The 16086-nt window shown below is 40.7% G+C and overlaps 1 protein-coding gene across 1 annotated transcript in view; it reads left to right on the plus strand.

Annotated features, from left to right (window-relative positions):
• The first annotated feature begins 236 nt into the window (after window positions 1–236).
• LOC148509089 (sialic acid-binding Ig-like lectin 13) overlaps window positions 237–16086 on the plus strand; it is a 30134-nt gene continuing 14284 nt past the window's right edge. Inside the window, exons 1-4 of the mRNA XM_088443623.1 lie at window positions 237–291; window positions 1898–2260; window positions 7538–7894; window positions 13982–14272. Of these exons, the coding sequence (XP_088299749.1) occupies window positions 237–291; window positions 1898–2260; window positions 7538–7894; window positions 13982–14272 (1066 nt within the window). The remainder of the gene's footprint in view (window positions 292–1897; window positions 2261–7537; window positions 7895–13981; window positions 14273–16086) is intronic.

Here is a 16086-nt window from a genome sequence, read left to right on the forward strand (position 1 = left end):
CACGACGGAGCTCCCTAGTAACAAGGTTGAACAAATCTGTCGGTATGTAAAAATTGCCACAAATGTGTTTTTAGAGTTGGACTGGCTCACTGGGGATCCGCCACTGCATTGAGACAATGTTGAGAGGCACCTGACTTTGAAACTTTTTGTGTCCTTCTCTAGGAACTCTTCAAGAACTTATAAAAAATTACCGCAATAAAAGAAAAGGAGAAAGGACCTGAACACTGCTTGGGATAATGAGCCAGTGCTCCTTCTGCCTGAAATGGGCTTTTTTACTATTTGTTCTTCAAGGTAAGATAATCAAATTAGTAATCTTCGATCATCTTTAGGAGTAGATTCATCAAAGCTTGGAGAGAGATAAAGTACCAATAGCATTACTTACCTCTCTGGAGTCCCACATCGGTGTGGGGTCCGGAGCTATAAAAATGACTGGAAAATGGCCGCCACGGCCTGTCATTTGCGCATGCGCAGTACAGGGAAAATGGCCTTAAGGTGCCCACACACATAGCGATCTGCACACGATCAGCCGATGTGTACGATTTGTGTACAATTTCCCTTGAAACTCTCCCCGGCAGCTCTGCACACGATCTGCACACAATTTGGTGTCCAATCTTCAAACGATCTCTCCTGCAGTCAGACTTTCACAGTGCATCGGGTCCTAGATTGTCAGATCTGCCCTACTGCACGGCAGATATGAAGATGCGATGTGCGACCAGCGGGGACACGCATCGCATTGTGATCGTGAGTGGGGAATCACGATTTACAGAGGATTTGGCCATATTTTCCACGATCTGTCATTCCAATGTGTCAGAATCAGCCAGATCGGGTAAAATATCGCTATGTGTGTGGGCACCTAACAGTCAGTAAATAAATAAAAAATCAGGTTAGTAGTATAGTAGTCAGAAAATAGGCCAGGGTTGGTTTTAGACACTCTACTCCCTTATATACACTACTACAGACATAAGAACAGAGTGAGCTCAGCATAAACTGATATTTAAGTACAGGCCCAAAGGCCCATGAACCTCCTATAGCCAATGATAAGGACATTGTCACATGTGCACCCAAATCCATGCCTATATCACAAAATGTGACATATTGGTGTCAGTATAAATAACACATGGAGATGCTCACACTAACCAGTGAGCATGGACAGAGAGTTGACAACATCACAGGTACTGTGAGAGAAACTAATTGAAGTCTTTCGCTACATCAGGTCGGGTGACTAAATTTAGCATATTGGTTTAGCAATGGAATGTGAGTGGGCCATCACTGGTGTTAGAATTATTACCACTTGCCTGGAATGGTGGCATCATTTGATATTACACCAGGCAGAGCGTTATCTGACATGGTAGCCAACATGCAACTTGTCAGTAACGCACAGTTGGTGGCTGTTAGAACATAACATTGTACCACTAGCCGAGGGACCTCCCAGCCCCTCTGCATTCCTGCACCCTCCCCATCGGTGACTGTGCTGCCAATCACTGCTGATCGGTCATCACGGCAGGACCCCTCACCCGGCAGCTGCAGAGAGGAGAAGCTATCGGGGAAATGTAAATTAACCCCCCACATATCCCCAGTGTGTGCCTGGTAGCTGGATCAGTATTAAATACTGTAGATGTTCTTGGCCTAATTCAATCATAAAAAACATACATTTTGGAACAGTTTTTGAAAAAAAAAACTTTGTCAGTTAAGTGGTTAAATCAGCTTAGTTCAAAGTTGAAGATTTCAAAGTTTGGTGTTATTGTTGCGAGGTCTGAAAATTCTTAAACTTTTACTAGCACTGCCTTATTATTATTGTTATCTTATTTAAATATAAAAAAAAAAATTGTGCTTAACTGCTAATGACATCTTAGCTTATTTTGCATGTTAACTTTTTTAATTTTCTTATTTTTTTAAGTGTGTTTTTCAGCCTCAGAAAGAGATAAATGGACATTCAAGTTCCCAGAAACCATTGAAGCACCGAAGCATTCTGATGTGGTGATTCCCTGCACATACACTGCCCCGTCTGACCATGGAGATGTCCATCTGATATTGTTTAAGTATCAACTTATTGGATTCCCACAGATTTACAATAGTGAAAACCCATCTGATGTAATAACAGAGTACAGAGGCCGCACATCACTTGTCCATAATGGCACAAACAACTGCTCACTGAAAATCACTGATGTGAGAGAGACAGAATGGTATTATCCAGGAATAGATAAATATACAAATTCCTACAACCTGAATAATTCACAATGTGTCAAACTGAAAGTATCAGGTAAATGTTCATCATACAGTATATAAGAAACAGTAAAATCAATGAGAAATACAGACATTTTTTGTTATAGTCAGATATAAGCGTATTTATGCATACCACCCTTTCAGATTCCCGGAGAGGGGGCATGACTAGAGGGTATGACCAAAGCCACAGTATGGTTACAACCATTTTATTTGTCAGATTTAAAGCCATTTTTGTACCATTCTATTAAAGAGCCCCCTCATGCTCATTTATACACCTCAGGGTCTCATCATGCCCATTTATACATCTCAGAGCTTCCACATGCCCCTTTATATCAATACTGGATACATTTTATTTACATGAAATAATGTTCAATTCTGTTTCAAGGAAACTGATAAACATTCTGTGCTTGTTGTGAGAAGAAGCTCAATATAGGTAATCAATATCACAAAACTAAGAAATATGTGGTAGTGTGAATGTAATATTTCATATAATAAAACTTAGTGTATCGCGAACTGTGAACTTAAAACATTTGTATTTAAAAAATATAAGGCAAAAAATTAATATAAAACAAAAGTAAATATCATAAACCAAAAAATATATAAAACTTTGGTTTGCATATGACATAAGCTGTATTCCGCTAAAAATAATGTTTATACAGTAGCTCTCCTTTGGGACAATTTTGAGCCTTTTCCGGTCTGTAGCAGAAGCCGGTGAATGCCACAGAGGAGCCTGTTATTGGAGATATTTGTTTCCCTAACTTTCCCTATCTTACCTCCTGGCATCAGAAGCGATGTGGCAGGTCTTCTCCATCCCTTGCTGCCTCCATTTACTTCAATGTTCCATTCTGACATAAATTCATGTCAGAAATATATTATTACAGCTTTGGGAATATTTGTAGGGTCAACAAGGTACTTGGAAGTATCTTTCATGCAAATATTCTTTAATGGAGCAAGGGAGCTGGTTTATTCTCCAGATTGTTCCTCTGTCAAGTCTGACTCCTAACCCATACACTTGGCTTACGCGTAGGGGCTATCGGGCTGTTTGGTATAGGCTCTGCCATTTTTGTACCTGCAGGCAAATAGAAACACATGGAATCCCCAGAAAGATGTAGATGGATCAGGACCAGCTGAGTGTGATATAGAGGGAAGTAGAAAGAGGGAAGAGGGGAAGAGGTGATTTGAGGGAAGAGATTGCAGGATGTTTGGCGAGACAGAGGTGAGAGAGAAATGAGATGAATTGATACATGTTTGGTGAGAATTTAAAGGTGAGATGGAGAAGCAATGGCTATGGATAGGTAATGGGAAAGTAAAATTGGTTACTGGGGGATTAAAGAAAGACCGATGATGGAAGAGAAGGAGGTGGAGTACAGTGGATGAGATGGCTGAAAGACTTTGTATGGTGTGATAAAAGATAGAGATAACAGAAAAAGTACCAAAGAGAGATGTGGTAAAGGAAAGAGGTCCATGGGACCGAGTGGAGGAAGGATGCTGCAGCCTTTATACAATTAATTGTAATTGAATTATATAATACAATTTTGGGTTATACTACTGAGTAGTAACATTGCATTCATACCAAACTATATATGCTGCAGCTCTGTGGGATCGATAAGGAAAACCATCAGTCAGTCGGAGAAAACAATTATAGCCAGCTGCCTGGATTCCCTGCGCTGCTGTACGGCAACAGGGATACAGGTGAGACTGGGCTGTAACAGCAGAAGCAGCTGTCTAATTTCTGGTGCCAGTTCCTGGGACTCTCATTCCCTGTCCTCTAATATCTAAGACAGGCAACAGCAGATCCTGGGCATATAAGCACACCACTCTATACCTGTATCTATATCAGGAAAATATTTAGTACCATATGTACTCTCCCAGATCGGAATAGAGGGACGCCTCTAATAACCTCCATATTATATATATAGGTGGTATCCGTGGTGTTCAGCATTTTAATATTGTGGTATCATTATACCTTTTGCATGTTGTATGTATTTGTTTATTATTTCGCCTTTAGTTTTGTATTTGTATGTCAATTGTGATACATGTTTTTTATATTTATATGTTATTTGTATATCTATATATACAGGTGGATCCACTCAACCTTAGAATACCCTACCCTAGATAACAGTACATTACACCTTTATTAACTAATATCACATTAGAAGGCTGCGGTGGGCTCATCCTATGTATTATTTTTTCACTGGTTCCGGTGGATTATTGAGGGACTACTTTCACTAGACATACCATATGTATGTTTCCTGTGATCATTGAAATATTGCATCTTAATATGTGTACTAGGTAGGGTGGTACTTTGATGAATTATCTATTCCAATTGTGCATATATTTATAACTATACCCCAGCACCATATGCATGGTTTCTGTGATTAGTGAAGTATCGCATGTGTACTATTTAGGGTGGCATTTCGATGAATTGTCGATTTCAATTGTGTATATCATTAGCAAATATTTATAACTATACTTCCAGTACTGTCAAATAGACCTGGATATAGTGGATCACTGTTAATAGATATAGTGTATCATACACTATTAATGTTCTTATTTGTCTATGCTGTCTTTGTATAATAAGTTGATTTCGAGTGTCTATGTTTCATTTTAAGAATTTAATAAACTTTAGTTTTAATATCAACATCAATACATCTATTTCAGATATATTAAATGGGTAAATATATGGTGGTCTGTCTGCTAATTGAGACATTAATGTAAATTTCACATATGATCATGATCTCACTTAGATGTAATCAGTTTGTCCTATTTCTCCAATACTAATTTTGTAGCCATCAATACAGCACAGGAGTGTGCCCTGACAGGAGTCTTTCTTTTTTTTTTTTCTCCTCTTCTAAACAGTCGGAGAACACAGTCAGTCAATAAGGAAAACGGTGAGACAGTCACATCCTTCCGCAGTCAGAATACAAAGAAGGAGGCGGGCCAAGAGGTGGGCTTAAGCAGAAAAGAGGGCTGGCCAGTAAAACACTAACAGTGCCATTACCAGCATTTTAGCCACTGTTGGATTTCCCAGATACCACACATTCGGGATCAGCAAACCACAGGACAGTGTTGCTTATTTCTGGCATGTCCAGAGGAATCCTGGACATAAGACAAGCCTAAGCATAGTATTGGTGGAACTTTGCACAAATTGTGGCTGAACAGGATGTTTAGCAGTAGTGTGATGTTCCAGTGATAAATACATCTCACTCTGTATTTCTAAATCCTCCTCTTGCATTTTTCTAAATTTATATGATTAAGCATTAAGTTAAAAAAAAATATCATTCCACATAAAAAAATATATATATTTCTTTTGCGTGTGCTACTGTAGAAAGTAGCTATGCTATTATTGTTTGGTGACACTGCCGGCGAGACCACAGTTTATCATCCACATATTTGTGACTCTGCAGGAGGTCCATCTGCACTCTGCTGCTCCACAGGGGTGCTTTGTTGTCGATAAAGGAATGCGGTGTTGTTCATCAAGGGGCTGCTACCTTGTTCAGAGGTGCTCTTCCCCAGTCATACCACAGTGTAAGATTGTTGATATGGAGGCCGATCAAATGAGAGGAGAGCAGGAACCACATACTAGTGCTGAAGCTGCTGCCAGCAGTCATGATGACGATACAAGTCCGTCAACGTCACCTACAAAGGCCGATTGCCAAGGGCATAAGTAAGGGCATGTAAAATCAGACAAGCAATGTTTTACAGTGTTAAAGAAAAAAAATGAAAAGCTAAGTTAGCTGCAGAGAAACAAAAAATTGGCAATATGCCATTTTCTACACAAAGAGGCAAGAAAAGGATAATGCCTTGACCTTTATTTATGACTGGTGGTTCTGCATCATATGATGATCTAAGCCCTTCTCCCTGCATAAGTGTCAAAAAATTAAAATTGCTAAGGCACATGAACCAACCGTGGGCTCAGAAAAGTCACAGATACCCGAGGAGAGTCCAAGTGTGTCTGCAGTTGCCATGTGTGAGCCTGACCTTACCAATACTGTACTTGAAGAGGATCCTCCTTCCACCATTTGTCTGCCCTTTGCAAATGTGGACATGAGCAGCACAAGTCAACATGCTGAAGTATAAATGGAAGAAGCTGCTGTGGAAGTGCACCAGGAGGATGAGGAGGATATTTCTGCAGTTGGCGCTAATAAGGATGATGAAGATGTTGATGCCGATGTTGTTTGTGTTAATCAGGCAACAGTTGTTGCCCATGGTATGAAAAAGCCCATTGTCATGCCAGGGCAAAAGACAAAATAATCCATTTCTCATGTGTGGAATTATTTCCACAGAAATACGGGCAACAATTGTCAAGCCATCTGTAATGTTTGCCAAGCAAGAGTGATAAGGAACTTAACTATCCTCCCTGTTAAACAAAAAAGCAAAGAAGGAAGTAGAGCTTGTTGCTGGGGCACTCTTAAATCAACTTTCACATACTGTACAATATAACTTTTAATATTAGTCATTAAAATTGAGAAGGTGCCCACATTACGTGCACTTACTTGCAGTATTAACATGGAGGTGGCAAAATAGTTTAGTTTGTTATATTTTTATATTTTATACTTTTTCCGGGAGTTTCAATCTCCAACTTTAATGTATCATATGGGTCAAGAGTCATGACATGTACATAAATTGTTTAAGGAGATGATTCCCCCCCCCCGTCAACTCCCACAAACGGTAGTTCCTGTCAATCACTCTGCGATGGATCAGCATAGTCACTGCAATCGCAGTCCCAACCACAGTGGCCGGTTCGTACACACACACTGCAATGCATACGCATGAGCAGAACGCAACAATTAGCCGATAGCATGCGTAATCGCAGTTGCGTTCTTGCTGATCAGAACATGTGTATGACGATCGGCTGATTGTTGCGTACTGCGCATACATATAGTGCATAGTGTGTGTGCACCACATCTCACTGTGATTACGTGCACACACAGGAATCCATCGCATAGTGAGTGACAGGCCGTGAGCGTTTGGGGGTGGTGACAGGGGGATCTGGTCGGAGAAACGCAGGTGTGTCTGTCCACTTGAATGCTGTTGCATGGGTGTGCATAAATTAGCCTCTGTGACGGCATACCCAGCCTGAGATCTCACTGCGTGCGACGAGACTTGCAATTTCTGAGATAGGTCTGACCTGCTGTAATTGTGCGACGGGCCGATGTTTTCTGATGTTACCAATGTTTACGCAGGACTGCCAGTATTACGGATGTGAAAGAGTAGCAGTGGGCATCTCTGTGATAACTGAGCAATGGCGGACATTAACATACTGTATGTACTGCATGTATTGATCCATATCTACCTTTGTATCTTCTTTTAGGTTGCAATGAAGACTCATCATGCAAAGAATGGAATTTTACCATCCCTTACTCAATAGAAGCACCAAGAGGTTCTTGTGTGGAGATCCCCTGCACCTTCACCCGTCCCACACAAGCTAAGGATTATAACTTCTTTTGGTACATGAGAAGACGCCCAGGTCAAATCTTCAATAACAGAACCCCTGATGATATTATACAGGAGTACAAAGGACGGACGTTCCTTGTGGGAAACACAAACCAGAGCTGCTCACTGATGATCCATAATGTGCAGACACGTGAAGAATATTTTCCTGGTATAAATAAAGATATAAACTCCTATGAACTCAATAAAGGAAAGGTTACCAGAGTGTTCATCACAGGTGAAATACTCAATTATAGAAAGTATAGAATTTCATTTTACAAACAAGTTACAATAATTACTGTATTTAATAAATAACCTCATATATATATATATATATATATATATATATGTCCATATTACAATTATGTAATACCAGGTCATGGACATTGCTGAGGTAAAGTCACAAAATATCTGAAGAATTAAACACATTATCTGTCACTGTAGGTGGATATTTAAGTTCCTATGTGACCTGATTCTGAGGAATATCAGGAAATGCTCATATTGAGAAAATAAGGACAGATGGATAAATATATAAATAAATTAATATACTGTACATTTTGGTGTCCATTCACTGTCACCTCCCCGGATACTGAGCATCCGGCTTCCCTGCTAGTTGATAAGTTATGAATGGAAGAAATCTGCAGAGAAAAGCTCAGACTCAGAGGGGGAGATGTGTACAGCCTTGGAGAGTGATAAAATGAAGAAGTTTTTCAAAGCAACCAATGACCAAATCCAGCTGTCATTTCATAGACTGTTGGGGAGATGTATCAAACCATGGAGAGAGATAAGGTGGAGAGAGATAAACTACCTTACCTTATGGAAGTGTGCTGTATTTTATGACCAAAAGGTATGCTCTGCATCATTTGCACTTTATCTTCACTGTATGACATTGGATGTTCCGTTTGGATCTATGTGCAATATATGTTGTATTCCATCCCATGGCCTGCCTTTTGATCTTTTGGACTTGTCACACTGTTTTTAATTTGTTATTTTTGAATTCTTTTAAATCACGTTGGATGTACTTTGCAATAATAAATTTACTTTTGATATATACATTGGATTGGAATAACATTGTTTTGAAGAAACGTTTTGAAAGAAACCTTGACATGCGGAACTTGCAACATCTATCTGTAAGTTTGGCACGCATTTTGTTATATCTGTAGAGTGAAAGATACCTTGATATGCGGAACTTGCAACATCTATCTGTAAGTTTGGTACGCATTATGTTATATCTGTAGAGTGAAAGATACCTTGATGTGTTTTAAAAAACTCAGATTGGAGTGAGTGATTTGTACGCTGTATCTCATATTCCCTTAAACATGTGTGGTGGGAGACGGCTTATGCAAAGATACCTTTATACCTTTATCACGGTGTTCCTCCTTGTGAGAAGGGTATGATTTCCCAACATTTGGATATCCCCCAGTGTGCATGATAAATAAAGGGATGACCAAACAGCTGTGACAACATACTCTCTTTTCCCTTTTTCCCTCACCATCATGTCGAGGATCATAACCAAAAACTCGGATCTAAGAATTTCCTGAGAAATCAGTACTTGAGGACCTTTTCCTGAACTAAAGGAACGTGTGTCTGATCACTATCATAAGTATTTCTTCATAGTAGAGTGCCTTATTGTTGTTAATCCTTTTCCAAATTTTCTTTGTTTTAATCTATGTGTAGGAATATGGTGAGATCCTTTTAGGATTAGGAGACCCTGTGTGGTTGCTTTTGCTTTGCACAGTTCTGTGTAACCTAAAAACATCCATATTTTCAGAGATAAACTACCAACCAATCAGCTTCTAACTGTCATTCTTTAAGAACAGCCTGTAACATGACAGAATCTGATTGGCTGGTACTTTATCTCTCTCCATTTTATCACATCTCCCCCTGTGCTAGATAAATAATAGTTAGATGCTGGTTGGTTGCTTTGGACAACTTTTCCACTCTATCACTCCATGGCTTAATACATCTCCCCCAGATAGGGGCAATGTATGTAAATCTGGGATCTTGTATTTACTCATTTGCCAGATTCCTAAAGTCTGGAAGAACTTTCTGCTTCTCTGTTGGATGCTTTTTTTGGATCTTAAACTTTTGATCACAAGATAACAACTGTCTGAGTAGAAATAACAGGTTTTTGGTACTTACCAATAAATCCCTTTCTCCAATTCCATGGGGGACCCTGGAGGCTTCAAAATAGTGGGGTATAGACGGTGCTAAGTGTGACTAGCTCCCCCCCCTCTATACCCCCCTCCAAGCCCCAGTCTTAGCAAACTGTGCCTGAGGGGTGCTGAGAAAAAACAAACAAGAGAGGAGGAGGCGAAGCAAGTACACAGAACATATGATAAGGTTGAAAAACAGTAACACAGCCAGAGACATCAAACCATTATCTAACAGTCATAACATGAAATTACCCCAATCCTGGCATGAAGGAAAAGCGCAGGGTGGGCGTCCAGTGTCCCTTATGGAATCGGAGAAAGGGATTTATTGGTAAGTACCAAAATCCTGTTTTCTCCTTCATCCACTAGGGGACACTGGAGGCATCAAGACAGTGCAGACGTCCCAGAGCTCCCATCATGGGCAGGAGAGCACTGAGAACCCTGCAAAACAGATCGGCCATACTGCGCTGCAGAGGCCACAAACATGTCAAAACTATAAAAATGAACAAAAGTATGCCGGCCAGACCAAGTGGCCGCTCGACAAAGAGAATCCATGGAAACCCCACAAGCAGCCACCCATGAGGATCCCACAGAGCGAGTGGAATGTGCTGTAATAGATGGCGGAGGCTCCATAGATGAGGCCATATATGCCTGTCTGATTGTCAGATGAATCCTGCAGGTGAGCGACTGTTTGGAAGCTGGCCAACTAGGATGAGCAACATCATACAAAACAAATAGAGTGTCCGTACTACATATGGCTGCAGTCCTTTCCAAATAAATATGAAGAGCCCTAACAACATCCAAGTATTTAGACGAAGGAGATAGGAAAGTGAAGGTAGGCATCCTTGATATCGAGAGATATCGAGAGGTCCGCAATCACTGACTGAAGGGACTTCATCTTGAACTTGAAAATCCTTCGGTAAGGATTGAGATTCTTCAAGTTCAGAATAGGTCTGACTGAACCATCTGGTTTTGGAACTACGAAGAGACTGTAGTAAAATCCTTGTCTGGTCTGATGTCCGGGAACATGGAACACCACTCTGGTGGATAGAAGCTTGTCTATAGCTTGCGGTAAAACGACACTCCTGTCGTTGGAAACTGGCAAACCTGTGGTAAAAAAATGAGGCAGAGGTTGAAACTGAAAGTCAAGCTTGTATACATAAGTGATAAGATCCCGGACCCAAGCGTCCGTACAAGATTCTGTCCATACTTCTCTGAAGTCCCGAAGACGCGCTCCCACTCTGGGATCCCCCAGGTGAGAATGAAGCCTGTCATGCACTAGGCTTGGTAGTGGATTTAACCTCAGGTTGATAAGATGTAGTTGTGGCTCTGCCCCGGCCTCTGGAACCAGGGGAAGTTGATGGTCCTCCTTTGAAGTGAACACGTGAACGTCCTGGAGCTCGAAAAGGACCGAAACAAAGGTCCCGAGTAAGATCTTTTGGGGGGGGGAGCTGCAGAAGGAAGCTAAAATGGATTTACCTCCAGTACCCTGAGAAATCCATTTATCTAGTTCCGCTCCAAACAATACACTTCCCGTAAATGGACTTGCTTTCATAGCTTTCTTAGATTCTGCATCCGCCTGCCATTGTCTAAGCCACAGCACCCTACATGCTGAAATCGCCAAAGCTGAAGTCATGGATGCGATATTTCAAACATCTTTGGATGCCTCTCCCAGATAAGTCGCGGCTTCACCTATATGCTCTGCTAACAGAATAAGCTCCTCCACCGGCAGCTGTTCTCTCATTCCATCAGCCAATTGTTTTTCCCAAAGCTCAATAGCTTTGTTAGTCCAGCAGCTTACAATCGCAGGCCGCAGTGTCACACCTGCAGCTGTGTAAATGGACTTGAGAGTATTCTCTAATCTCCTGTTCGATGTCTTTCCAAGAAGCTTCCAGCTCAGCAGAGAGAGAGGACATAACAGATGTAGCCTGTGCCGTCCAAGGCGGTGGTTCTGACATCCCTTCAGTTTGTAGCTAGGTAGCAATTATCAAACAATTGGGAGGTAGATGACTGCCCCTGTGTAAATTTATTTGCACACTTTTTGCAGGTAAATAAGTTTTGAAATGCCTTAGAGCCTCTGCCAGTCATGCCAGATACAAACCCCATACAAACAACATATAAGTGTAGTGAAAAAATGTAAAAAGAGGAAACTGAAATATAGAGAATCAGGAGAGTCACACTTGCCCTAATAGCGCTCCTAGCAGTGCCAGAAAACACTAGGCATAGAAGGAAATAACCACTGATAAATAAGTAGTTATTGACCTGCCTTAAATGCTCTCCTGACCAGCTTAAACCCCACTGTTTTACTTAGAGTCCAGGTAGGGTATCAGTTTCATGCAGCAGCAATTTGTAATGTGCAGCAGACGCTGTTCCTCTGTATAATGGCCGCCAGCGCTGGGGCCGCTGGTAGGAAGCAACAGGACTTTGGAGCTAAGCTCCGCCCCTCACTATGGCGTTCATTGAAAATTCATAAGCGCGCTGTGAGAGGGAAGAGCTCGCACAGCAGCTAGTGTCTGCCAAGTGACTCAGTTAATCAAAGTCACTTGCTGCTATGATAAATAACCACCTGCTCGTTTAACCTTGCCATCTCACTAATTGAGGTAGCCAGGGCATACTCAGTGACTGCCTGACTGCCGGCAGTGGTGTGACTAGTGGGGGATGCAGTATACCAAGAGACAGTGGTCTCTTGTTTTAGTCAGGGACCACAGACATAATGCAAGCAGTTGTGAGGTGGTCCCTGTCAGCAGTCTCCCATGGAGCAGACAGGCAGTGGCAGATGCTGCCTGTCTGTCCTCAGCTTCAGCACAGCAGCGCTACTGATAAAAAAAAAACGAACATCCCAGAGGAGAATCTGGTACACACGACCAGCTCCACTCGGGCACAAGCTAAAACTGGAGCTTGGAGGGGGTATAGAGGGGGAGGAGCTAATCACACTTATTAACAATTTTTAAATATTTAATTTGAGTCATTACTGATAAACACAATGTACCAATTGCCTGAGAGATGGTTGACAGGTTTTTTTGCTGCAGCTAACACAACTAGAGTTGACTGCTGCCTGGTTTCTGATTATAAAGACTATCCTGGATTACACTGATATGCCTGCTGCTGTAAGCACATGTGAGGACTGTCAGGGTGATTTAGCTTAGGAGGAATTACAAAGCTGCATGCAGGATATAGATATATGATATGTGCATGCAGGCAGCTTTGCATTTCCGTCCTTCCTAATATGCAAATGGGGCAGGAGGTGTCTGACACACGCTGCTTCATTTGTGATCCCAGCACTGCGACCGAGATTGCAGGCTGGGATCAACAATGTAACCATCAGTCACTATGACAGTACCAACCATCTGAGTGAGCCTCAGCTTACGGAGGCTGGCCATCTTGCAAGGCAAGGAAAATGCATCCATGGATGCAGATCCTGGCCTTGCCACTCCCAGAAAATAGGTCTAACATGCCCCCGTTTCATGGAACCCCAGCCATCATCGCCCCCGCACCGCCCCTTAATTACCTCTGCCTGTCTATCAGGCAGAGGCATAGCAGGGGCTTCATGCAATTATTCAGGACCCGTTCTGCACAATCGCAGAATTGGTCCTGGGCACGCGCAGATTCCAGATAATCGGTAATCTGCATTCAGCATTGCACTTACAGAACGTGCAATGCTGAATTAGCTACTGTGTGCGGATGGGATTGATGACTTACTATAGACAAAGATTACCCAAGGGATTTAAAAGCGCAATTTGTACACATTTACGGAAACAAATGGCAGTTGTTAATACTGGGAGACTGACTTCCAGTCCCTAATGGGTAATCATTTCACATGTGCAAATCCTCAAAAGTCAGAAACAGAGGAATGCAGGCTATGTGGCAGTAGGTGTTAATAGTAACAAAATGTATATTAATAACCAGTATATCTAATAGTCTTCTTTTAGTTGTAATATTAATATAGTTTATTTTAATAAATTAAGACTGTTAGATATACTGGTCATTTATATAAGTATTTTTTACTATACACATCTGGCTCCACGTATCCAGCATTTCTTTATTTCTGTCTTCTTTTGTAGGAGTGACAGATACATACATGTATATAAAATCATATAGTATGGTATGTTATTATTTTTGTTACCACATTGTAATACGCTGTATGATTGAAAAGTTTAATTCTCTTCTTTCAGGTAACCCACCCAAACCGTTAATAACAGGGACTAGTGATATGGAGGAGTGGAAGATAGCTAAAGTTGTCTGTTCTGTAAGTCACACCTGTGCCTCCAGACCCCCCACTCTTACATGGAATAAGACTGGACATGAGATAACAAGGCATACACAGCTATCTTGGGTATTTTGGAGGATGGAAACTGAAATGAGTTATATCCCTTCCTATACAGAAGATAAATCTATGTTGGAATGCACGGCTACATTTCCCAATAATATAACATCAACCCAATCAATATCCCTGAATATTAAATGTAAGTAACCTGATACTTATATTATAATTTTATTTAAGTGTAGGAGATGGATATCAGTATTACATTGTGCAAGAAAAAATCTAGATATATGGTTTGCAGTGAATTTATAAGTTTTCTATTACTGAAGCAAATGATTAGAGGAGAATGACGTACGCTATGAGGTATGTACATCTGTGACTGTATTAAATATAAAAACTGTACATTTGCAAATACCAATTAACTAGGACATAATTAAATTAAATAGTTGCTCATTAGAATGAATGCAAGACAAAATATATTCTCTGCAGCTGCTCCTAACTATCTCTTTACACTGCACTTTTCTTACTATGCTGGTGCCCTGGGGCGGCTTGGCTGGGGCAGTTTTTTGGGGGTCCTGCGCTCTGGATTTGAACCCTAGTATGTTAGGGAGCTACCCGAAAGAGGTTACCAGGATATGGTGGGTAGGCCCATAAGCTTGGCCATGATTCTGTTAAAAACCTCTATTGATTGCAAAATGTTATTGCATTTATATATATTATTAATAATTTGGAGTTGTGCACCTGAGATTTGTCTGTTTCTGTGCCTGATTTTCTTAAGTTGCAAGGTTGAGTTGGATACCCCCTTTGTTAGTTGTGTGTTGTATGCACCCAGCCTGCAATGCATGTTTTGTGTTTGCGTTGGTGCATTGCTGGGCAGCGATGATTATTGCCCGTCCTTTCTTGCCACCATTTAGTCTTCTATTTGTGTTCTTTTCATTAAATAGCTCATCTTTGTTAATGCCATTCCTGTCTCAGTGTCATTATTTTATATACGTTTAAGGTTATTAGGACCTAAGCACAAAACACACGTCAGCCATTAGGAGTTTTAATAAACACTGTGGCATAATGTCATACTGTAACAGAAATGTACAACACAGACAGCATAATTGAGGGATACAATAAAGCTGGGAATGGGAGGGGTCGGTATTGCAATGAAGAAGTGGAATTGTTGCCCATAGCAACCAATCAGATTCTAGCTATTATTTTCTAGAAGGTGTTAGATAAATGTTAAGTAGAATCTGATTGGTTGCTATGGGCAACATCTCCACTTCTAAAAAACAGCACTTTAGTAAATATACCCCTAGATCTGTACACAGGTCTCCAGTGATCTGTAGTTAGAGGAGGGGGAATTCAATTGTAAACTAGTACACATCATAGAGATAAGATTTTGTCAAGATGAAACATTAACTAAAATGTAACTAAATAACTAAAGACTAAAATAAATCAGAATAATAAAATGAACAAGACAGTATAATGTCAAATTGATAGTTTTAGTAAAAGCTCTTTGCTTACGTTTGGGCCTTAGGAACATTGAGATTAAATCTAACCAAAATTGTTGCTGCAATAATTTAATATTTTGTCATTTTGGTCATTTTCCGATCATCAGAATATGGGATTCTACCTTACGTTTATGTATCTTCTGTATAGGTCTTTGTAACAAATGTTATCCCATCCTCCCTGCGTCCTATGTGTAAAAGTGATCCAGATACAGTACAGTAGGCCAGATGTACTAAGCTCTGGGAAGTGATAAAGTGCAGAGTGATAAACGACCAACCACTCAGCTCCCAACTGTCATGTCACAGGCTGTGTTTGAAAAATGACAGTTGGGAGCTGATTAGCTGGTGGTTTAGCACTCTCCACTTTATAACTTCCCAGAGCTTCATACATCTGCCCCAGTGAGTCAAAATTCCCTGATTTGTAATAGTAGAAAAAAATATAAAACATTAAAATAACACTGTTACTGATACAGAGATACACACAAACGCGGCTATATAGTAATAATGTTATGACTGTTGT

Source organism: Taudactylus pleione, unplaced genomic scaffold (assembly GCF_031769625.1).
Source record: "Taudactylus pleione unplaced genomic scaffold, aTauple2 ptg000332l, whole genome shotgun sequence".
Lineage (NCBI taxonomy): Eukaryota > Metazoa > Chordata > Amphibia > Anura > Myobatrachidae > Taudactylus > Taudactylus pleione.